Genomic DNA, 25110 nt, shown 5'->3' with positions numbered 1-25110 from the left:
TCTTTTAAGGCCAGTCATCAGAACTCTAATTCATGTTAACAGATAAGGGAGAAAGTTCAACTGATACCTGGGCTCCTGCTATTACATTTTTAAAGTTTTATGCACTTATTTGAAAGACAGAATTACAGGGGAGGGTCAGAGGAAGAGAGAGAGAGAGAATCTTCTATCATTTGGCTCTCTAAATGGCTGCAGTGGTTGTGGCTTTGCCAAGAGTCAGAAACTCCAGCGAGGTATTCCATGTGGATGCCAGGGTCACAAGCATCCTCCATTGTTTTCTCAAGAGCATTAGCAGGGAACTAGATCAGAACTAAAACTGTCAGGACTTGAACCAGCATATTGTGTGGGGCATCCTAATTCACCGCACCACAACACTGGTCTCCATTTCCTGCTAGTTTTGTCAAATATGTTTTTCTGAGTTCCTGAACTCAAAATGTAGAAAAACACTGGCTCTACTAGGACACGAACTGCCTGTGCATTTTCTGCAGTGTGCTTTCCAGCTGTCTGGTTAGTGACATTCATTGTCTGGCACTATCCTCCTGCCTGCCACAGAAACCATGGCAGCAGAACTGAGGCCTCCGCCTGCAGCTTTACAGCTTCCTTGGGGAAGAGTTCAGTGGCTGAATGTATTGTTCTAAACTCTTTTTTTAAAAAGTCATGAATGAGCCTTTTCAACACTGCTTGGAAGGAAGTCAAGACTCTATGGCTGAAACTGGACCAAAGCAGTAGTGAAATTCAGTGCCACCTTGGAGATATAGGCAAGCCTTAGGATAAAACAGGTTCTGTTGAATCAGCCAAGGACAGCCAGTTCCACAAAACCCATATTCTGAAATAGAAACTTGAATGGATTTCACAGAATGACATCTTTTGCTTCCAAAAAACAATGAGCTTTTTGTTTTTGCTTTGTTACGTTTTCTCAATTTGAAAGGCAGAGAGAAACACAAAGTTCCCATCTGGTGGTTCACTATTTAAATGCCTACAGCCATGGGGGCTAGTCAAGGCAGTGCCCGGATCTTGATCCAGGTTCTCCCATGTGAGTCCCAAGGACTCAAATACTTAAGCCATCACCTGACACCTTCCAGGGTGTGCATTAGCTGGAATTTGGAGCAGAATAAGAACTCACACTCAGGCATTCCGACATGGGATACAGGCATCTACCTCAAGTGGCATCTTAACAGCCAGGACAAAAACCCACCCCAATAATATGTTTTTAATTAACGAAGTAACGCTATTTTCTCATTCAGACAACGTGGATAATCAGGTCTCCTCTGGGAATTGTGAGTATCCACCGTACTTTGTAACAGATTGATTTCACTTTAAAAATCAAAATGAAACAAGGGCTTTCAATATGGCATCTATGACTATCTACATACTTTGAGAAACAAAAAGCACGGGAGGGTATTTGGTCAAGTAGTTAAGACTTCATGTCTCCTGTCAGAAGGCCGGGGCGTCATTAACAGCTCCAGCTCCTGACTCCAGCTGCCCACCAAGCACACCCTAGCAGGCAGCAGCCAAAGGTGACTACATGAAAACCTGAGTATAAACAGCGTAATTCTACACGAGTAGCAGGTGTGCAGGAGGACATTTTAAGGGAAACTTAAGTCTTCAAAATCTGATATTTGCGTGATACGGTCCTCCACTGGCTTGCCACTAGTTCAAATTTGACTCATCTCTGAAATGCAGGAATCCGAGCAAAGCTCAATTAGATCACCTCTGGATAACAGCCAGAATGAATGAAGGGCTTCGTTGACGCTGCAAGACTCAGAACGAAGACTGAAAGCCCAACTTCAGCTTCCACGTAGTCGCCGGAACACCTGGCAGCAGCCCCACTCGTCACGTGACTCGAACCAAGCCTGACTCGGCGGCGGGCGGTCCCGCGCGTGCGCAGTACTCCGGGGGCGGGAGCCCCGAGTGCGCTGACAGTTTCCGGTTTGGCTTCCCCGCCTCCTGCGCGGCTAAAGCTGTCGGGGCTCGGCGGTGGCCGCTGCCGTGGGGCGGAGGGGGTTGGGAGTGCTCAGCCTTAGGCGAGTGCCGGAGTGGGGTTCCCGGAGCCATGGCCTGCTCCATTGTCCAGTTCTGCTCCTTCCAGGACCTCCAGGCCTCCCGGGACTTCCTCTTCCCTCACCTCCGGGAGGAGACCCCCAGCGGCGCCGTGCGGAGGGACCCCAGTAAGTGCTTCTCCCGTCGCCGCCCCCTTCTCGTGTGTCCCGCGGCCTCTACTGGGTTGCCGCCGCCCTCAGGATCTGCTCTACCTTGGCTGGCCTCCGGGACGACCCCCTGCCCGCTTTTCCTTAAAGCCGGGTCAGCTGTGGTAGCTTCTTCCCGTCCCAGCTTTTTGTTTGGGTCCCTGTGCACCCAAACTGCATCTGGTTTCCTCCTGCTCCGTCCAGCACCCCACCCCTTCAGAGCTCTCTCTCCCCTTCCTTCCCCGGCTACCGTTCCAAGGTACCTGCTGGGTGATTGCATCCTGCGCCCCATTCCTTGCCTGAGGTCCGTGTTCCACCCTGGCATTGCCCCGACGCCCACTCTCCACCCTCGGGAATGTGGCGTTCTGCCACTTCCCCTTCTTCCAGAGGCGTTTACCATCCCCAGCGCTCTCTTCCCCCGTCCCCTTTTCCCCATTCCGATTCACAGAACAAATGGCCGATTGACAAGTGGGAGCCTTAAGGTGGTGAGTGACTTTATTCTGAGTAAGGAAAATAGCCTGTTCGAGAGTGGACATTAAGAACTAAAATTACAGTGACGGGACCGAGAGAACTCAGTTTGCTTTCTTGCGGTGAGAAGGCTTCCACCAATTAGTGTGGTCACATAGGGTTAAAGAAATCTTTCCCCCCCACAATGTAAAATCCCATGGCTGATTTACTAGCCCTGGCATGACTCCTCGGATTTCTTTACATTTGTCTGTTTGCAAAGGTGCGTTTTGTGTTTGCGCTTCTCTTGGCGTTGTCAGAATGAAGCACATTTTGCTGTGCAGTGTAGTGCCATGCTGGAATGGTGATGTAAAGACCACGCGAGAAGCTCCTTTCCCGTTTTGAAATTTAGGAATATCAAATCAAAACTGTTCATGAATACTGCGTGGTAATCGTCGGTGCCACAAAACCAGTAAGGTTGCTGGGGTCTGCCCTCAGAGCCTGTGCTTTGCCGAGAGACAAGGTGACTACCTTACGTGTGATTGAGATGTGCAGGAGTTACTTCCTTGAAGTGGTCACGCTTAAGCCTGCCTTTGAAGTAGAGGAATATAAAAAGGTAATAGCATGTGTAGAGGGAGGAGGGTTGGGAAATGGCAGGGTGTTCAGAGAACCAAGACCAGCCTGAAGGGCTGCAGAGGAGGAGGCGAAGGGAAGAGTGGGGCAGATGAGGCCATAATAGCAAAAGCAGCTAGACCACGGGAAGTCTGTGTTGTGAAGGTTATCAGGTGGTCTGCAAACAAGGAAATGAGCTCGTCAGATTTGTGCCGAAGGAAATCCACCGAGTTTTTCAGTGCTTGCAGTGTGCTCTGGCAGCGATGTGGAGGGGAGATTGGAAGCTCGGAAATTGGTTGGGAGGCTATTTAAGTGATGAGCTTGAACTCAAATAACTAACAGTATCTGAGAGGAAGAGCTAGATTAGAAAGCTATTAGGAGGTAGAATCTGTGGGACTTCCGGAAAACATGATGAATGAACATCTTTAAAAAATGAAGTTGGCAGCTTCAAGGAGCTTCACTGTGAAGGATAGTGGGTAGAGGCGGACTGCGGCCAGGAGATGCCGAGAAGAGGAGCACAGCTTTTTCCCATTTGCTGCCTTTTCTCCCTGACACCTGTTTCTGACTGGCCTTTCTGCTTCCACTCTTGATGTGGAATTCATTCTCAGTAGCAGTCAAAGGAAGCTTGTAAGACAGGACTTAAGATGACAGCTTTTTAGTTTATAACCCTCTGAGGTTTTCCATTGCGCTTAACATGAGATCTGCAGTTCTTACCTGGCTTGGCAGCCCTAAGGCTTTGCCTCCTGGTGCCTTTTGGAACTCTTACCCCTCTGCTTTTATTTGTATGCTTCACTGGCTTATCTTGTTAAATTACCCAATTTCCTTTGTGTCTAAGGCCTTTGCTCTAATGTAGGCTGTGCTTTGAATGCTCCTTGCAAGTCTTTGCTACCTGCTTCTTGTTATTTAAGTTCAGTTCAAATAACAGCTGTTCAGGGTGGGCTTTTCTGACTAATCGAAAGTAACAAATATGACTTCCTTGCTTCAGCTTGTTACTCTCAATCATATTCTCATCATTTTTATTACTATATTTATACTGTTAAGTATAGTCACTTCAGTCACATGTGGCTATGGAGGAGCCTTTGGAATTTGGCTAATGTGACCGAGATACTAAATATTTTATTCTACTTAATATAAATAGCCTAATGTGACTAATGGCTGTAACACAGTGTGCCATATATATGCTTAAATGCAGGCATATATAGGCAGAATGTTTGTCTGAGGATACACAATGAAGAGTAGACTCAGTATATAAACCGAGGCAAGCCAGTTGGGGAAATATTTTTTATATATCAAATACCATCGAATATAGGTACAAAATCTGATCTGATCTTCATTCTTTGAAAGCATGGGATGCTTACTACACACCCTGTAGTGGTATGATTTGCAGTGTGACTGAATTCCCAAGCCAGAGCCTTTGGGAACTGGCAGTTACATTTGGGAAGAAAAATATTTTTGGAAAGTATCAGAAAATTTGAAGATAATTTCAGTGTTACAGTTTTGTGACTCCTAATTTGCCTAATAATAAAATAAGTTTCTGTTGACATACCAAAATATGTCAACAGACTTTTTCCTGAAAGGATAGAAGATAAAGCATGCAAGGAATTATGTTAGAGCCATCCATTGACGTCCTGTTTTTGTTTGTGTGCTCATTGAGAAAAGTGACTTTTTAGGGATAGTCATACCCATGGACTTCTTTCATTATGAAATATCACAAAGAGCATATAAAGTAACCATTTTTAATACATAATGAAAATTCTCTAGCTCGAGGTTATACTAGGGAGAGAGGTAAACTTTTTTTAAAAAAGATTTTATTTTTTATTACAAAGTCAGATACACAGAGAGGAGGAGAGACAGAGAGGAAGATCTTCCATCCCATGATTCACTCCCCAAGTGAGCCGCAGTGGCCGGTGCTATGCCGATCTGAAGCCGGGAACCAGGAGCTTCCTCCGGGTCTCCCACGCCGGTGCAGGGTCCCAAAGCCGTGGGCCGTCTTTGACTGCTTTCCCAGGCCACAAGCAGGGAGCTGGATGGGAAGTGGAGCTGCCGGGATTAGAACCAGCGCCCATATGGGATCCCGGGGCGTTCAAGGCGAGAACTTCAGCTGCTAGGCCACGCTGCCGGGCTCAGGAGAGAGGTAATCTTAAAGTAAGAACATTTATACAAATTTTAGAAAATACCAAATACTAGATTTATTTAAAACTAGAAAAGAGTTTAGCAAGTAAACTTTTATCAGTGAAGAATTTGAGACGTCTCGATTCAGCCATTATTTATAGAGTACTAAGCACAAAATCAGTTTAAACTAGATGAAATGAGTCCTTCTCAAGAAGTTTCCACTAAATGAAAGATACGTATATAACAGGAGTATTAGAGGTGTTATGCTCTGATTCGGCACATGACCTAGGAAAATGAAGAGATTTTGTTTTATTCTATATAGGAAACCCAAGAAAGTCATATAGAAGGTAAAATCTCCACATAAATCATTTTTTTGAAGATTTAATTTTTGGAGAGGTAGATTTACAGAGAGATGGAGAGACAGAGATTCCATCCACTGATTCACTCCCCAAATGGCCACATAGGCTGGAGCTGAGCTGATCTGGGCCAGGAGCTTCTGGGTTTCGCACTAGGGTACTGGGTCACAAGGACTTGAGCCATCCTCTGCTCTTTTTCTCAGGCCGAAAGCAGAGTTTATTGGAGCAACCAGGACATGAACTGGCACCCATTTAGAATGGCAGCACTGCTAGGCAGAAAATTAGCCTATGAACCACAATGCCTGCCTCCACATAAGTAATTTAATAGGTGTTGTCCTTTAGGGACAGAGAAGATGGTCAGACAAGGGACATGAAACAGCACAGGGTTGCAAAGTTGGAAATAGTAAATCCTGGTGGGAGAGTTAGGTATGGTAAGAAGTGACGCTAAAAGCCAGGTGTTGTGGCCTCCTTTTCCTCTTTCACCCGTCTTGGAGCCTGGGGAGGCCTACTGGGAACAGGACTTCTGGAAGGTGACTGTGTTTGGAAACACATGGTGCTACTTAGGTTGGAAGGTGTTTATGCTCAGGATAAAACTGCATTCTCATTGGACAGGAGATGTGCCTATGTGTACAAAGCAAAGAACCATCCAGTGACTCCTGGTGACAAACGTAACAAAACCAGTCATTTGGGGAAAGGTAACTTGTGATCATGGAAACAGTGGCATGGTTTGTGCCAAATTGCAAAGCAACCTTCCTGCCAAGGCCATTGGTCACAGAATCCCTGTGATGCTGAACCCCTTAATGATTTAAACTATGTGGGCTCAGCGGTGTGGCCTAGTGGCTAAGGTCCTCGCCTTGATCCCATATGGCCGCTGGTTCTAATCCCGGCAGCTCCACATCCTCTCTGTCTCTCCTCCTCTCAGTGTATCTGACTTTGTAATAAAAATAAAATAAATCTTTAAAAAAAAAAAAAAGCTTATAAAAAAATTAAAAAAAAAAGATGAGGAAAATGAAATACAAAGAGTATGCAACTACCTCACACATTAAAAAAAAAAAAGATTTAAACTATGTAAAGTAAATAAATAAAAATACATTGATTAAAGTAAAAGTACAGCTAAAGACATCTGTATAGTACTTTAGATTTTATTCATTAGCCAAGTCTTTAGATTGAGGTTTGAGTACTGCAGAGTTATGAGTTTGCCAAAGGTTACTTAGAATCTGAATGTTTAAGTGAATCATTTTCCACATATGCCTGTGAAAGTACCTGCTTTTCGATCTCTTTCCCTACTTTACTGAAGGCTCACCTTTCACACATTCTTTAAAAATTTAACCATGATGCTATAAATTCACCCATTTATCTCACTGAAAGATTTCCAATAATAATTAAAATTTTGTGATATTTGTGCAATTTTCCTTAGTTATCTGCTCCTAGCAATTGCGATAAGCAAGAACATTTTAATATCTAAAAACATATGACCATAGAAAAAGTTTATCAACTCATATCCCTTTTTGTGGAAAGATTTGGAGCTGATATTAAAAATCTGTTGTATTAGAATAACATTCCCCAAAGTAAGTAAAATTTAAAATTTTTTTTAGAAAGACAAAAGTTGTTGGAAAAGCTATCATGATTTTAATGGATATTGGAAGGTATTATTTTCCTATATTTAAAAATCCAGTCAATAAAGTCTGACAGAAATAGTATTATTTTTAAATGTTCATATTTATACTTTGTCAGAAATTACACATCTTTGTATAAAAGATGTATACTGCTTAAAAACTTTTGAGGCACGTGTAATGTGGAGTTTAAAGACCACAATCCTACTCTGTGATTCTCAACTCTTTTAAAAATTTTCTGTATATAATATACATCAAAAAAAGTGAGCAGGGACCCAGAAGAGCTAGAACCATTTTGGAAAAAGAAAAAAATTGGGAGACTCTCATTGTTCCTGATTTCAAAACTCTGTTACTACGGTAACCCAATAGAATAGAATGATCCCTCATGTATTAGGTCAAATAATATTCAAAAAGTTGACGAGACCATTCTATGGAGAACAAACGATGTTAAGAGAGCAAGGAAGTTGGATCCTTGTTTTGTACCATATGCAAAAATTGGCTCAATATGGAATAATGGCCCAAATGTAAGACCCATACTATATAACTCCTAGGAGAAAACAAGGAGCTGACACTTGCAGCATGGCAGGTAATGCTGCTGCTTTTTATGCCAGCATTTCATATAGGCATTTCATATGGAAGTATCCTGATTGCTACACTTCCATTCCTGCTTCCTGCAAATGGCCTGGGGAAAGCAGCAAAAGATTGCCTAAATCCTTGGGCCCCAGCTACCCTTATGGGAGACCAGGAAGAAACTCCTGACTATTCCCAGGCCCAGGACTGGCCATCGCAGTCAACTGAGGAGTGAAGCAGCAGATGGGAGAGCTCCCTTTCTATTCCTACCCTTATCTCTCTAACTCTTTCAAATAAAATAGGGGGAAAAAAATCACACAGAAAACATAAGAAAATAGGTTCATGATATTGAGCTTGGCGATGATTTGTTAGATTTGTCACCAAAAGCATAAGCAACAGAAGCAAAAATAAGCAAATGAGACTATACTAAGCTTAAAAACTTTATGTGCAAATGGCCCAGTCGACTAAGTGGAAAGGCTTTCTATAGAATGGGGAAAATACCTACTAATCTTCTGAGAGGGTACTATCCAGAAGATGTCCTTTAACACAGGAATGACAACAAAATCAAATAGCTACTTTAAAATGGGCAAAGGACTTACCCACTTTTCCTAATGTGATATAGGAATGACTAACAAGAATGGGAAGAATGTTCCCCGTCACTAATCATGAGAGAGTCACAAACCAAAACTCATTGAAATGTCACCTCACATCCAATGACTACTGTCAAAGTACTTTAAAAATAGTGTTGATGAGAATGTGAGGAAATCAGAACCCTTGGTCATCGCTGATGTTTATAAAATAATGTAACAATTGTAAGACACAATAATAGTTACTCAGAAAGGTTAAAATACTTATCCATATGGTCCAACTTTCTCGTTTAGAGTATATAGACAAAATAATTAAAATGCAGAATCTTGAGCTTTGCGCATCCATTTTTATGGTACTATTCATAGAAGGAAGATTTTTGAAGTAACCCGTGTGTCGATTGACTAATGAAAGGCTAAATAAAATGTGGTCTACTCATAAAATGGATTATTCTTCAACCATGAAAAGACAAAGAAAACTGTCATATATTCACCATGGGAGAATCTTGAGAATGTTATGCCAAATGAAAAAATGAGTCATAAGATTAATATTATGATTCCTCTTTCATGAGATGTCTGAAATAGTCACTTTCATAGATATAAAAAGTAGAATGGTGTGATAACCAGAGACTAGGAAGAGGAAAGAAAGTACAGCTGTTGAATGGATACAGTTTCAGATTTTTAAGATGAAAAAGTTCTAGAAATTTGTTCATAACAATGGGAAAATGCTTAACACTATTAAATTGTACATTTGAAGGTGATTACTATTAAATTGTACATTTGAAGGTGATTAGGATGATACTCTATTTTCAACCACAATGGGTGATGTAAATTGTGAATGATAGTAAGGAAATAGGTCATTTTAAAATGAGACAAAGTTGCTTCTGGTGGAAAGTGGCCTCTTGGGAACCTGCTGTGAGCAGAGAGGGTAACCATTGTCAGTTTTACTGTAGGAAGATGATAGCTGTTAATAGTTTCAAACATAAAGTATAGCACTTTTAAGTTCAAGTTTTAGATTAATTAATAATGTGAAAAGCATTGTTTGGGGACTCTGAGTTGGGTGGGGTGAGAGAGTGTTATATTTATCAACCTGTTAAGCAAACTGTGGAAAGGTTGCTCTAAAGAACAAACAAATATTCCATATGTTACAATGGTTGGAATTTAAAAAAAAAAAAATGGATGAATGGGTTCCAGAAAGCAGAGTGCTTAAATGCAGACACCAATCTGCAGAAATAGAACTGAACAACCAGGAACAGTATGCTGAGCAAGGAAGAGTGATTTCTCTGGGAAAGATTTGGTCGGCATCAGAAAAATGTAGACGTGAAAACAGTGAAGGAAAACGGAAACACCTGGAAATGGAGATGGTGGCAGCACCACAGAGATTCCCCTTTCTTCCAGAGGAGATCTTACTGTTGACAGTAAGAAGAGATCCATGAGAAAAGCGGAAGATGAGTCTTGAGGAGCTAAAACCACGGCATGTTGGTGGCTGGGACTTAAATACCAGACAACACTTTTCTCTTTGTCAGGAAGTATGTGGCTTCCAGTCTGGGAGATGATGCAAATTATATGAAATCTCATGGAAATACAGATAACAAGGAATATGCTGTTAGTGAAGTTGTGGCACGGGTAAAAGAATGTTCCAAAGAATTGCTGGGCACTCCACTACTGCTCTATAAATTTGAGAGAACAGCATATGCTGAAATCCTCGCCAGTCACTTAGATGCACCTGTGTCTCAGGTGTATGGGGTGACACATCTACTACATTTATTCATACTAATAGGAGAGATGTTGACCTATACACCTTTAGATGAGAAGAGCCTTGCTTTATTGCTGAATTAGCTTCAAAATGTCCTGAAACCCCTGGCAAAAAATTCCACAACTTTGTTTAGTGTCAGTGATTATGAAGTAGCTGTCTCTTAGTATCACCAGAAAGCCATGTGGGAGATGTGCTCTCAATCACTAATGTTTGCTTCTGTGTAAACACATTTTTGTTCTAGTTCTTCTCTTGCGCAAATGATGTATTTTGAAGATGTTAGTGTATAATGGAATTGAGATTTGTTTCTGCTTGATTCATTTTAGTATTTTTTAAAAGTTTGAATTTTATGGTACGATTCCATAGGGGCTGGGATTTCCCTACTCCCTGCCCAAATTCCCACCCCCTGACTGATTTTCCCCATATTATTACAACAGTATAGTCTTTCATAAGCAGTCATAAGTCCATCAGTCTGTTCTTTAAGTGTGTCCTGACATTGCTGGTACAGACAATGTCAGACAGTCCAGCATCATATTGTCAAAATATATCCAAAAGTTTCGTTTGGAGTCCATCTTTGATTTGGAAGTAGAGATGCATACTGCATTGTCTTCACATCTGGATATGATAGTGTCTGTTACACCTCACTATACATTCCCCTAAATGAGATGCATAAAACAAAGTCAACAACAGGAATGAAATTAAAACAAAAAAATTTACAGCACCATGGGATCAAACAACCTGCCACTGAATAACTAATTGTCGATGAATAACTAATTTCGTCGATGAAGAAATGAAAAGGAAAACATAAAAGCCTGTTGGGTAATATAATGCTGCTCTGCAATCCATGAACCAGCAAAGACTTTGATAAGAGAAAATACACTATTAGGAAGAAATGAAAAAACATCAAAACACATAAACACATGGGTTACAGCAAAAACAGTGTAGAAAGGGTTATTGATCTTGCAGTTTGCATGAAGGCTGCCTTATGTCAGAGAGAACATACGGTATTTGTCTTTTGGGGATTTTAATTAGAAAAGGGGTTGCAACATTTATTTATTAATTTAATTTGAGAATTACTACCAGTATATTCAATGATGGACTATTCAGTGTGTATAACGACACATTCATCCATTTGTGCTTTTTTTTTAATGGTGCTTGAAGAGCCCATCCGTAACAAGTCATTCATGTTGCTCCTTAATCATTTTATTTTTGCTCAGATTGTTGGAGAATGGTGGCTTGCTTCATGGTTTTTATATTTGTGTCTGATGCACATTTTAACACAATAGATGGCAATGGTTTGTATAGTTTGTTTTCTGAAAATGTACTTCTTTTAAGAATTACTTTTCAGGTCTTTGATAATTTTTTTCTTTAAATTTCAAAACAAAACTAAACAAGAAGTATAAATTTGGCAGTTTAAATCTGTCCTACCAGAAAAATGACTGTGGAAGTCCAAGTTAGGGCTCAGAAAAATGAAAGTAAGGCAACAACAATGGAGTTTGAGACTTACTAGATTTAGCACTGAGAATCTGAGAAAGTTGAGCTGAGAAATGCCATAACTTGGCTAGTGCTTTAGAGACAATTCTTTGTCGAAAAGAGGAGAATGTATATGAGTGACAAGTGATAGTGGAAGGAAATAGACCAGTTAGGAAGCTCTGTTGCAAATCCTAAAAGAACAGATGATCATTTCTTTAGGTTTTACTCCTCAGATGTTTTTTAATGTCTCTACACAGTGGGAGTACTGGAAGCCTTTGACAAGTATGTTTTAAATCAATGCTGTTTGATGCCATCTGATACTGTTGAGATCAAAATGAAGGGTAGGTCACTGAGCCTTCCTTACAAAGAATCCTTGAAACTCCCAGGTATGTCTGCCATGCCTGTATTTCTCCTGCAGAAAGGAAGTCCATAAAACATAAATGTCTTTGCTTTGTACCGTGTATATCGCGATTCCTCAGCAGAGCGATTCTCCAGAAGTGAGAATCTCATGAAGTCAATAGTAGACATTACTGTGATCTGGTTGCTGCTGCTTTGTGAAGCACCTAAAATCAGACACGAAAACCTTACTACTTCTTACTCCACCATAGGATTTAAGACTTTAGTGCTATGCTGTCTAAAAGGATAGTCACTAGCTACAATCAGCTATCTGAGTTTATTTAAATGGTTCAAATAAAATTAAAATTCAGATTCTCATTCTGACTATATTTCAGATACTTAGTGGCCACATATACCTAGTGGTTATTACACTGAGCAGCGCAAACATAGAATACGTCCATCATTGTTTAAAACCCTGTTGAAAAGTTCTGCCTTTGTGAGCATCCTTCCAGACTTTCTGTGCTCATTCAAGAAACACATTACTTGGCGATTTTATTTATTTTGTATTTTATCTGATTTTTAGTATACCTATCTGTTACCTATTTGGTTAATTTTATAATGTTAACAATTTCATAAGTTTGTGAAACTGCATAGCATTTTCCCCAGATGGTTACGTAGTATTTTAAGAAAGAGTTTACCAAGCTATTTTTAATGCTTTATTAATGAACATTTAGGTTGTTTCTGATATTTTTGCTCAAACTACAGTACCCCAGTAAGTATTCTTATATATGTTGGCCTCGACTGCCAATTACTCTACAAATTAGTTTCCAGGTTCACTCTTGTCCATAATGAACAGAAGTGCTTAAGGACAAAAATAATTGTCATCATTCTCTGTTACCAGGTTTTCTTAAACTTTTGATTAAATGCTGTAATTTGTACTTTTTTTGGGCAAAGTTGAGTGTTGATATTTTTAAGTTAGCACTTCATAAAATAGCTATTCATAACTTTGATCAACTTTTTACTGGATTTTTAAATTCCATGTTGCTTTAATAAATGCTTAATATGCTGAATTTTTGCAGTTCTTTATATTAGTTTATTATATGCCTGAATCATTAACAATTGTTAATGGAGTAGGTTTTGTATGAATCTTTTTTTTTAATCAGCAGCTCGTTTTCCCTGCTCCTTGACCCCTGGCAACCACTGCTGCTTCTGGGAATTTTGCTTTTCTAGATTGCAGATAACAATGATGTCATACACTATTTGTCCAATATTTTTATGCATATATTTTATGTCCTTTAGCGGAGTATTTTGAATCACAGCTTTTTTGCAGCATAGAGGTCCTCTTTAATACATGTCTGATTGTCCAGGTACTTGATTAAATTCATTGTTATGGTGCAAATCTCTTAAAAGCCTTATTTTACAATTCTGATTTTAATATAAGGGAAACTCACTTTTATTATTTTGTCTTAGATTCCTTATCAAGTTTAATTTTTCAAAGTTTGTAATTTTGATGCTTATCTTTATTTTCTCCTTTATTTAAGAGATGTAAAAGAGCAGTCTGAAAGTTGCCAGGTGGTTCATTTCAAAATTGATTATCATTTTGATGATGGGGACCATACTGAAGCATTATTGTTATGGATACTTTCTGCTTGTTTTCTGTCTTTTGAAAATCTAAAAATTAGATATTTTGGCTCATTACCATAATTGATAATTTTAGGTATATTCTGGGCATAAGAAAATACTATTTTTTTTTAATCAAAGTAACAGTAAGATGTGCTTCATAGGGAGACTTGCAGTGCTTAAGATAATGTTCTGTACCCGGTAAATAACACATATAAATACTCATTATTATTATTAGTTATGAAGCTATTGATGTTGAAGGTGTGGGGCTCAACTACTGGGCCCTGCTGTCCACAGGGAGTTGAGTTCTGGTCTCTTGGCTTCTGGATTGAGTTCTGGTCTCTTGACTTCTGCTTGGCCTAACTCTGGTTTTTGGAGCATGTGGGAATGGATCAGCAGATGAAAGAGCTCTCTGTTTCTGTTGCTCCCTTAAGTGCAGAACAACTGGAAACAGTGCTGAGATCTGATGTGAGGGGATTGATTAACTTATGCTACCTTGAAACAGTGGAATATTATGGAGACTTAACAAATAATGACCTACCATCTGTATTAATTGCATCAAATAACTATTCCAAAGTGTGTGGCTGACTTTCCCCCTAATATCCCATTTTGAGTAATTCCAGTCTTGTATTGTGTTTGCCTGTTGATGTGTGTGTTTTCTGCACTAAATAAAAACTGCTTCAGAGCAGGGAATAACCACTGTGTCCGTTGTATCTCCACCGGTGGTGTGCAGTTAGTATGGAGTGGAGACTTTGCAGTGAGTGAGTAGATCCTGTGTCTTCAGTTGTGTCTTGGTTGGATGTTTCTTTTTGTTTTAGAAATGCTGACTGTAAAATAAAACACAATGATAAATATACCATTTATATATTTTTCTTTAATGTGGAACCAAAACATTTTAGGTTTTTGTACTACTGATAAAATTATTACCAAGGTATGTACACTTAAATAATAATGGCAAGATTACGCTGATACAGGGATAATATAATCTGAATATGAGGAAAGTTTCTTACAGGGATAGCAGTTGAATATTAGGACACATTAAGGAAGTTGTATAATTGGCTTCTCTAGACAAATGAGCTGGCAGTTTTTATGTAACTACCCACATTTGATAATGGTATGCCTTACATTCATCTTAGTAAGCCATACTTACCTTTTTCTGTTGCTTTGGGTAGAAAAAGACTGTGATGCATACATTTAAGAATGAAAGATAAAAAATTATAAAAGATGTATGTCTTTAAATATTTTTCTTTAATCACTGACTTCCTTTGAAAAATAAAGTATAATAGGAGGAAGGGCATATGAAACTTATTTAGGTGTATAGATTTTTGGAAGATTTTTTTTTAATAAAGTAGTCTAAAGATTTAGGGATTTGGGAGGAGAAGCATATTTTTAAAAACATTTCAGTGTATTTTTCAGAACAATCAAAGAGAATGTACTATGTTTCTGCTGAACTATATTTTCAGTTATGTGTATTGAATATCAGGAAGTATTTTGTGATCATGAGAATAATTTGAGAACAGGAGTCAGTATTCTGGAACTTGGAGGGATCATAAAGATCTGCCTTTTGAACATAATGATGTGAAAGAAAGAAACTCCTAACCCCGCTGCTTGCTGAAAGCAGGGAGCCTTCTTTCAGATTACTACATGTTTTTAGGTACAGGGAAGAGTCTGTGAACATGAATTTTATTTTCTCCTTTTCACGTTTCCCTAGGAATAGAAAAAGGCATAAATAATTAAATAGCACCTTCTCTGATCTTTAGAAATATTTTTACTTTGTACTACTAAGTGATGTTTTTCTACCTTGGCTAATAAGAGCTGAGCAAAATTGGTTGAACACCCTGAATTATTTAAATGTCATAGGTTCCAAAAGTTCTTAACTTTTTATAGAAATCAGTACATTAACTTTGATTTTTTTCCTTATCTCAGAAGAATAGAAATGAATGAGCTTCTGTGTAGGAAGATCTTTTATTAAGAGAATCGAAGTAAAGTTTTCAGTTTCCTACCACTTAATGGTTTCATTTTCTCGTTTAGTTTTGATCCTGAAATACTCATATTGGCAAACAAATACTGTCAGATTAATTGTCCACTTTTAGAAGTAAATTTTCTTTTTAGCTTCAGGTTCTTTTTAATGAACAAAATATACTCTTTATAAAGACAGATTGCTAGAAACTAATTAGAAATAATGTGTTTTAGGAATTACATTGCATAAGCCAGAAGTTAGATTTCTTATATAGACCTTTGTAAGAGTAATTCATTCATTAGAAATATCCTTAAGACATCTGTAATTGTTATGATTGAATTAAAATGTTTTTGTGCTGTTTTTCAAAGACTTTTTTTTGTGCTTTTTTATATTTTGCCATAATTTAATCTGTTCTGTGGGAAAAAGACCTCCAGAAAGGAATTCTGGTTGTGTTTTACATTTTGTGAGTTTACTGATTTTATTCATTTATGCAAAAACATTTAACCCGATAAGGGTTAAGAAAAACGCTTTATGGTTATGTTACCAAATTTGTTCCACCTTATACCCTCTTGACAAACCTATTGAATGACGTAAATCAAGTCCTCATTGCGGTCGTTGATTTTCTGTGAATTTTAAGGGAAAAACATGGCTCAGATCGTGAAAACAATAAATTTTAAAGGCTGTCCAACCTTGGAGAAAGGCTTGGGGAAAAATTATTAAGGATTCAGAGCTAAGTAGAAATGACTCATGTACCCAGAAATGTCATTTTCTCAGTTTGCAATACAGGAAATGAGGTGAAATGCCCAGTTAGAGCATAAACCCTGAAATATTTTGCTTATGGCTGGACTGCTGTCTCGGCGTGACACAGTTGGCGGATGACTGCTGTAGAGCAAAAACTGGATGTGAATCACAGCAAAAAGCAAACAGTATCTGAAGGCATTCTCATAATATTTTTAGATTTCTCCAGGAGGTAATATTTTGTTTTTCAACTTTTTTTTAAAGAATAATCTGTATTGTTCACCATTGGCAAAAATAATAAAGCACACACCAAAATAAAAATTACGTATTTTGTTATTTTTATTCTTCAAAATGGCATGATGCTATTTGGAAATTCATTGGCCTTTGTGATTGTCTTTTGTTCAAGCCCTACTGAAAGTTAGGTTGTTATAAGTCACAATGGAATGAGCAAATTGGTTTTCTGCAATCGGTGCTGGATTTTTTCTTAGTAATCACGCTGATGCCTGTGTGGCCTATGAGCATTGTTGTTGGAAGCTTTCCCTGCTATGCCACAGCACTGGTCCCTGTTCTGAAATGTTGGAGTATATATTGTGTGCTCATGAAGTGTACTGATATTTTAACCTATGTTAAGTCACCTACTTGGAACAAAATTTTTAGAGCATCTTTTCTGACATAATCAAATTATGCCACTTAGACTTCAGTTAGAACAAAAGTGCCATATTTTTCCTATTACTTTTAGAAACTGAAACTAGGCATTGGTACTTTCCAATTATTTGTCTCACTAATTAAAATGGAATGGAAGATAATTATCAATAATATTATGTTACATAAGGAACTTATTTTAAAATGATATTTTTGACCTTGGAAGTGAAGTTTATAAAGTTTGTAAAAATGAAGGAGTAACAATTGTGTTTTGCTGTTGCAGAAGGTTTGGAATTAACAGCTAATTCATTACACTTGAAAATCTTAATTTAAATGAAGCTGCTTATGGACGGTAAATTGGGCAACACTTCAGTGAGAATGTTGTTTCCAAAGACTCATTTAGTAAATATTAAGCATTTAGTATGTTCTGAAAATATGTATATGCATGCATGTGTATATATGTGCCCTCTGAGAGCTTAAATATTTGTATAGACAAGGTGTTCATACCTGTTTGTTCAATCAACTGATTATAAGGTAACTAACAGTGCATCAGAATGACTCAAACATTGTATAAATTGAGTTCTGAATGAAAAACACAAATACTTTACTGTCACAAGAGGGAAAGAATTTGTAAAAGGCAGTCCTTTTCTGAAGTAATTTATGAAGGATTTATAAAGGATTTATGAAGTCCTGGAGGAAAAACTGAATTTGGAGAGGTAGTGACAAATAAGAAGGAATTTAGTTGAAATGTCTGTTATGGACAAAGAGGGTAAGAATAAGAATGTTATTTGAGGAAACTTCGAATGTTCACAGAAAGTAGAATTGAAATATACAAAGTTTATATAAGCTATTTCAAGGTCAGGATGTTTTTATAAATGTTGATACCAGCCATTTAGTCCATCCCTGAAGAATTAAGTGTCCTGAAACTATAACCATGTCAAAGCAATCCTTTTTACATGATTAACTGAAAAAAATGAGTTCCACTCTGTTGTTTTGGTTTTTTTTTTTTTGTAAGATTTATTTATTTTTATTGGAAAGTCATATTTACAGAGAGCAAGATCTTCCAGAGCAGAACCAACCCTAAGCCTGGAGCCAGGAGTCTCTTCCTGGTATCCCACATAGGTATAGGGTCCCAAGTGTTTGGGCTGTCTTGACTGCTTCTCTTAGGCCACAACCAGGGAACTAGATGGGAAGTGGGGTCACCAGGATTAGAACCAGCACCAGTATGGGATCCCGGCATGTGCAAGCTGAGAACTTTAACCACTTGGCTATCGTACCAGGCCTATGTTTTTTTGTTTTTGCTTTAAGATTAGGAAACAAGTCAGAAAGGGATAAATCGGGACTGAAAAATAGATGCCTGATTATTTCCCATAAAATTTGCCCATATTTTATGAGATGTGGAAGACTGTTGAAGCTTTACAGGATGTTTTGTTTTTGTTTTTCGTTGAAGTTTTGATTTTCTTAAAATACTATCTTCGTAGCAGAAGTATGATTCATTGACCTTCCAGAAAATCAATAAACAAAATAGCTTGAGCATCCCAAAAACTTCTGTCATGACCCTTGCTTTTGCCTGATCTGTGTTTGCTTTGACTAGACCATTTCCACTAAATTGGAGCCATACTGGTCAGAGCATGTTTCACCTCCTGTTACAGTTCTTCAAAGAAATGCTTCAGAACGGGATTCTGCTTGTTTCAGATTCCTATTGGAAGTTCTGCTCTTGCCTGCAACTAGTTTTGCATCCGTAAAGCAGGAAGTTTGCTCCACTTTAATGTCTTAATTTCTACCAGTTTCTGTCTCTTTCAAATACAAGAAGGAGTAGGGCACAGGAGGACCTCCTTGGTTTTTTGAGGGCCATTGTTCCTATAAACTTCTCATAAATCATCAGTGATTTCACCATTGTTGCACCCAAACTTCACCATAAATTGGGTGTTTGTTTTTGTTCAGTTGAGCAAAATACTTGTAGCTGTCTCATAGGAACTGTGTTGAGGTTAATGTTGGGTTCTTTGTAGTCCATTAAATTAGGCCCTGTTTGACTATGTTATACTAAGTTAGTAGGAATTTACTTTGCAAAAAACTTTGAAATCTGTGTATTGTTTTTCACAGTGCTCATTTTTATACTAGTTTTTCACAAGCTAATTATGTCACTACTAAGTGTGTCTGTGTGCCAAGTACAGTTTCTGATTCTTCACATATTTCTCTGTTACATTGATGGCTATTAACTCCATTTTGCTAAAGAAGTTTTAGTCAGTAAGAAATTGAATATATTGCCCAAAGTGGTATATCATATAAACAGGTGTGAAATTACTTCAGGAGTATAAGTGGGACTTCAACCCAGGTAACCTGACACTGAGATCTTGTCATCATTCCAGACTTGTGCAGTCTTATTGGTAGCCTCTAGCCACATGTGACCTTGAACATTTTTGGAATGTGGCTGGTATTGAGATGCACTCTAAAATGTAAAATATATATCAACAGTTTAATTTAATATGAAACTGGAATGTAAATTATCTCATAATTTTAGATTGCATATTGAAATGACACTTTTGGGCCATTTTATGTTAAAATAGATTTTAAGCTAAATTTTACCTGCTATTTTACTTTTTATTTTAAAATGGTATGTATGGCTCATATATTTCCTTTGGAAAGTGGGTGAACCATCCAGCTGGAAGTGAAAGAATATTTAGGATAAGATTAGACTGACACTTTGTCCTTGCAGTTAGTGTTCCATTAAGCATGATTCATGCACCATCTGCCTCATATTTGCAGCCTGAGGAAGGTTGGTAACCACAGATTCTTGCACTCATTTCAGACTCTGGAAATGGCATCTGAGAGAAAGGCCATCTCTGAAACTTTAGTCAATCCTAACTCATTTTTTAAAATTTCTTCCTTGCAGAGATTTTTAAGCTACTTGTCAGAGAATTTGCAAGGGAAATTATAATTTGAGTTTTGCAAAGGTAATGAAGGTATATGCCATTTGCTCACTTTTCTGATCAGTTTTGTTACTTCGGACATCAGTAAAATGATAGACATAGGCAGTTGATAATAATGTCATTTAAAGAATTGCTTTTTGGAAATTAGATAGCTTGCAACTTTTTAAATGAGCATAAAACAACAATTCAAATTATGCTATAATTTTTTTTTAAAGATTTATTTGAGGCTGGAACTGCTGGCGGCTTCATTCTCTTCCATGAACTCTAGGGTCTGGGGAGACAGCCTGGGAGAATGGGCCTGATATTGTGCATGTCTTTTGGTCCCAAGAGCAGGTGGGGCAGGGGGAAGGAAAGACACCAGGCTAGCGTGATGTGCCCATGGGCCGTACCAGGGGTCTTACACATGCACTTGTGTCCCAGTGAGTGGAGAGGTAAGGTCCTAGCCCTGCACACATGCCAGAAAACTGGGTCTGGGACCCCCTTCTATGATCTTGGGTCTGTGATGGGCAAGCAGAGCTTCAGGACAACATGCCACCCCACCAGAAGACTGAGCTTGGGAAGACTGGCCTGGTGAACTCATGTGCTCCCGGGTACAGGACTTTGGATTGCTCCGGGAAGGGGATTGGGATGTGAAGGAGAGAGGACCACTGAAGGAGTATGTTGCACGTGAGGAATGATTTCTGGGGGATTTCCACCACTGTACTTGCAGGTAAGCAAGGGGGCTGAAACTGAGCAATTTAGAGCGGGGAAACCCAGAGGATCTTTTGCAGTCAGACTGATGCACCCTGCCAAGTGGGAGGCCTGAGCTAGGCTGGTTAGCATTGGCTACTGGTACACACTAAAGCTAGGGCTGGGGGCCTAACTGGCAGGGCTAGATCACAGCACCCGCCAGTGTCAGAACAGAGGTCATGTCACATTAGGCCTGGTCATGACACTAACCAGCACATGAAAAAACCAGGTCTGTGGGACAAATTCTGGGAGAGATTTATGGGCTTATCCCTGTTGAACTGCAATTTCTGCTGGTTTGCTTAAGAGTTTGAGGTGGTGACAAGCTGAGCTAGGCATGACCATGGAACCCTATGACACTCATGGGTAGTAGGGTTGGGAATAGGCTGGGCTGGTCCAGGCTGCAGCACCTATAGGCACACCCAAAAATAGGATGTGGAATGGGCCAGGTTCCAACATCCACCAGTTCATACAAAGGCTGAGATGGAGGGATCATACTATGTTGGGTAAGGGCCTTGTGCCCACTGGCACATGTAAAAACTGGGTCTGGGAGTGGACTTGGTTGGGGAACTTTGGGAACTACCCTGTTGGACTGTAGCTCCCACTGGTGTAGCATGTGATTCAGGCCTGGGTGTTAGACTGGACAGGGTAGCTCCACCTGTCAGCAAGTGTGTGGTTGGTTCTAGAGTGGAGTGGATCAGGCAGGGTCAGACCAAACCTTAGATCACTGGAGCCAAAATGCAGTACAAGTCATGTGGGGCTGGGCTATTGCACCTACCATTTTGCATGAGCCAGAGATGGGAGCAGATTGGGCATAGCTAGGCTGCAGTGCCCGCCAGTAAGATTTGGGACTGGGGGTGGACTGGAACAGGTTAGGCTGCAACATCCAATGGCAAAGCCCAAGTTGGGGATGCGCTATGCTGAGCTCAGTCAGAGCAACCATTGGCATGTGCAAGATCTGTAACTAGGAACAGTTCTTGGGAGCTAAAGGGGTGTCCCATCTCCGTTGTGGTTCGCACTGATGAGTGTGAGGGCCGGAATGGGGGCAGCAATATGGTTTGGGCATGACTGCAGTGTCTCTTGGCACGGGTGTGGACTGGGTCTGGGAAACATCAGACTGAGCTATACTCCAGCACCCACTGGTGCTCATGAGAGCCAGGATGGGTGTTGGTTGGGCTGGATTAGGTCTCTACCCCTGCTGAACCACACGAGCCAGGATGGGTGTTGGTTGGGCTGGATTAGGTCTCTACCCCCGCTGAACCACACGAAAGCTGTGTCTGAATGTGGACCAGGTGTGGCTGGGCTGTGGCACCCAGCAGTAAGAACTGGAATGGATGTGGGCTACATGTGCAAAGCTATTGTTTCTGCCAGGACAAGAGGTGGTCTAGGTTGGGCTGGAACAAGCACCCACTGGTATGTGCAAGATCTGCCACTGGGAGGAGACCTGATAGAGATGCTTGGAGAACTCCTCTGTCAGAGCAGCCCAGACCAGGCCATGTTACAGTACCGCCGGCATACTTGTGGGTCAAGTCTGGTGGTGGATCAGGCTGGGGCAGGTTATAACTCCCCCTGGCACATCCTATATCCAGGATGGGGTGTAGGACAGACTCAGTGGGGCTGCAACACCAGCCAGTTCACATTAGGGCTGAGACTGGGAGCTGGCTAGATTGGGCTCGGTTCAGGAAGCCATCAGCAGGAGCTGAAACAGCGAGCCGACTGGCCTTGGCCAGGCTGCAGCACCCACTGACAAATGCCGAGGTGAGGTGGGTCATGCCAGACTGGGCTACAACACTCACCAGCACATGTGAGACCCAGGGGTTGGGGGGCTGGGAGGGATTCTTCTGCTAGGCCACTGCTCCCACTGGTGAGCATGAGAACGATGGCTCAGTTGGCAAATTCTCCCTTTGCAAGCACCAGGATCTCAGATGGATACCAGTTCATTTCCTGGCTGCTGCACTTGCCATCCAGTTCCTGCTTGTGGCCTGGAAAAGCAGCAGAGAATAGCCTAAAACCTTGGGACTCTGTACCCATATGGGAGATCTGGGAAATCTGGAAGAAGCTCCTGGCTTCTGGCTTCAGAACAACTCAGCTAAGCTCTGGTCATTGTGACCATTTGGAGGGTGAACCAGTGGTTGGAAGATCTTTGTCTCTCCTTTCTGTAAATCTGCCTTTCCAATAAACAATAGATAAATCTTTAAGAAGACGATCACTCCTAATGATCCATTGTTCCTACTGTGCTTCAATAAATGTCATTACATGAATGACTATTAGATATTCATTAGCTTTTTTTTTTTCAATATTGAACCATCCTTTTTCCTCCCTCTAAGCAGTGTAGTTGACCTGCTTGCATAATGTGAATACATAAGAAATATTTTTGGTCAAGTGTGATTTTAACTGACAAAGCCACCAACTAGCAGCATGTGAAACAATATCAGCCTTTTTAGTAAAAGGCTGCAAAAAGATGAATTGTTGATGCTGAGCAGAAATAGCCACACAGGTCGTGTTCAGTTTACAAATATTTCCCATCTATCAGGGTTTTTGGTTTTGGTCCTTTATTTTTATTTCATACTTGTTATGCCACCAATTCGTAGGAAGTGGGCTCCAACAGCTCAGGTTCATTTTCATGGCATCTGACAAAGTGAGTTTCTCTGCGTGGAACAGGCTGGCACTTTGGTTGAACCCAGATACTTTCTCTTTGCTTACTTCTTTTTCTGATCATTTTCCTTGACTCATTTCAGGAGCTGTCTTGGCTCTTAGAGTGTTTAATATGCTCCATATTTATTCTCTTTGCAAAAATTTTGCCCTTGTTTGTTTACAACAATGCCAACAGCATGCTGGATAACATTGTAGACTCTTCCAGTGTTGCCATGGTAACATTTATGGGCATTCCTTTTTGAATAGTACCCATTCCTCTGACATCTTCAGTGTTACCTGTCTTGTAAATGCCTATGTATGTGGCCAAAGGAACAACTCCATGTTTCCTAAAAGGCCTGGAGAACATGTAACAGGTGCCTCTCCACTTTACCTTTTGTATCTGTCATTTTGGTGAATTACTGGAAGATGAAAGGCCCACCTTTCAGCTTTAAAATATTACTATAAATTCTAGAGCAATCTGTACTTAACAGCTTTAACCTATTTGAATAATAGTGTTATTCCACTTTCCTAAAACATCAGTTTATAGCCTTACATTTTCTTAGATTTACTTATTTGAAAGGCAGGGAGACAGAAAAAGAGACAAAGTAAGAAGTAAATTTTCCACCTGTTGGAGAATGCTAGCACTTGAAGCAGCAGCCTGGCCTGTTAATGCCACAATGCCACTTCTCCTTCCCTTGTTGAGAGGTCTCTAGCCAAGAGTAATGAAAAATGGTAAACCCTGTTGAGCACAGGTATCTCTCAAAAAGTGTAGGTATTTTTCTTCTTGAATGATTTGAGTTGTGGAATAGATACTGCATCTGCAGGGGCAGGAGCTGTAAAACCTGCCGGCATCAGTTGTGTGAGTCATTTGTGGTTTGAGTCAGGGACTTTTTAGTCACCGTGGAGGGAAATAACCACAGATTTTGTATTTTTATTCTGTATGGCTTTCTACAAAGGTGATGGGTGTAAAGTAAGTTTTTTTTTTTAATTATTTGCTTTTGTATGCAGTACCACTTAGCACAATGCCCAACACATAAAAGATGGAGTTTGTTGAATGAATGATTATCTGACTATCCTGAAGGGTTTTAAATTCTATTCTGCAGGGTCTTTTGGGGATGCAGTAGTTTAACATATGTTATTTTTATGACAATTTTAAAATTGAATTATGGGCTTCAGAATTGTTTTTCTTTGTACTTTGATTTATCTTTCAAGAGAATGGGCATTCTAAATCAAAATGGACTGGCCTGGTTGCCTGCCATCAATACACAGTAAAGAAGTTGTTTGCAGTGGAAACATGAGCCAAATAGATTACCTAACTAAAGTGCCAATGGACAAACTGATTTTTCAGTTGAAAAAAAATCTCTAAATCTCAGTATCTAAGGAATATTTATATTTTTTAATAATAAAAAAAAGAGCCATCTCACTTCTGGCCTTAAACATAAACCTCTCTCTTCCCTACACTTACCCTTCTTTAGACATAGTAGAATCAAGTCAGTAATACTTAGGAGCATTGGTTTTGGAGCTTAGGCAGACTTGAACGAAAGTTGCACTATGTATTTTGTTCCTGGAATGTGAAGTGATTTTGTATTTGTAAATCACTTAGACATCAAGAGATGTTCAGTTGTTGTCACATATGTTGCATCTTTCTGCCTCTGCATTTTTCTTACTCCTACTGACTTTTTTCTAACCGTGTTTGAAAAGTTCTGAGCTGTATTTTAAAAACCTGGATGATTCCTCCATGTATTTTTGGTGTTCTACTTTCTTTCACTCCCTCTCAGAGTTCCCATTGTATTTAGTTACAGTATTTATCACATTATTACAATT

General features: G+C 39.7%; 1 protein-coding gene and 1 pseudogene across 1 annotated transcript in view; both read left to right on the top strand.

Moving 5' to 3' along the window:
* Positions 1 to 1872: 1872 nt before the first annotated feature.
* Positions 1873 to 25110, top strand: part of RAB3GAP2 (RAB3 GTPase activating non-catalytic protein subunit 2) — a 94309-nt gene continuing 71071 nt past the window's right edge. The window contains exon 1 of the mRNA XM_012931010.3: positions 1873 to 2165. Within this exon, the coding sequence (XP_012786464.2) occupies positions 2051 to 2165 (115 nt within the window). The 5' untranslated portion in view covers positions 1873 to 2050. The remainder of the gene's footprint in view (positions 2166 to 25110) is intronic.
* Positions 3252 to 10454, top strand: LOC101522276 (mortality factor 4-like protein 1; annotated as a pseudogene).

Source organism: Ochotona princeps, chromosome 10, assembly GCF_030435755.1.
Source record: "Ochotona princeps isolate mOchPri1 chromosome 10, mOchPri1.hap1, whole genome shotgun sequence".
NCBI lineage: Eukaryota > Metazoa > Chordata > Mammalia > Lagomorpha > Ochotonidae > Ochotona > Ochotona princeps.
This window is presented reverse-complemented; position numbering and strand designations above follow the sequence as displayed.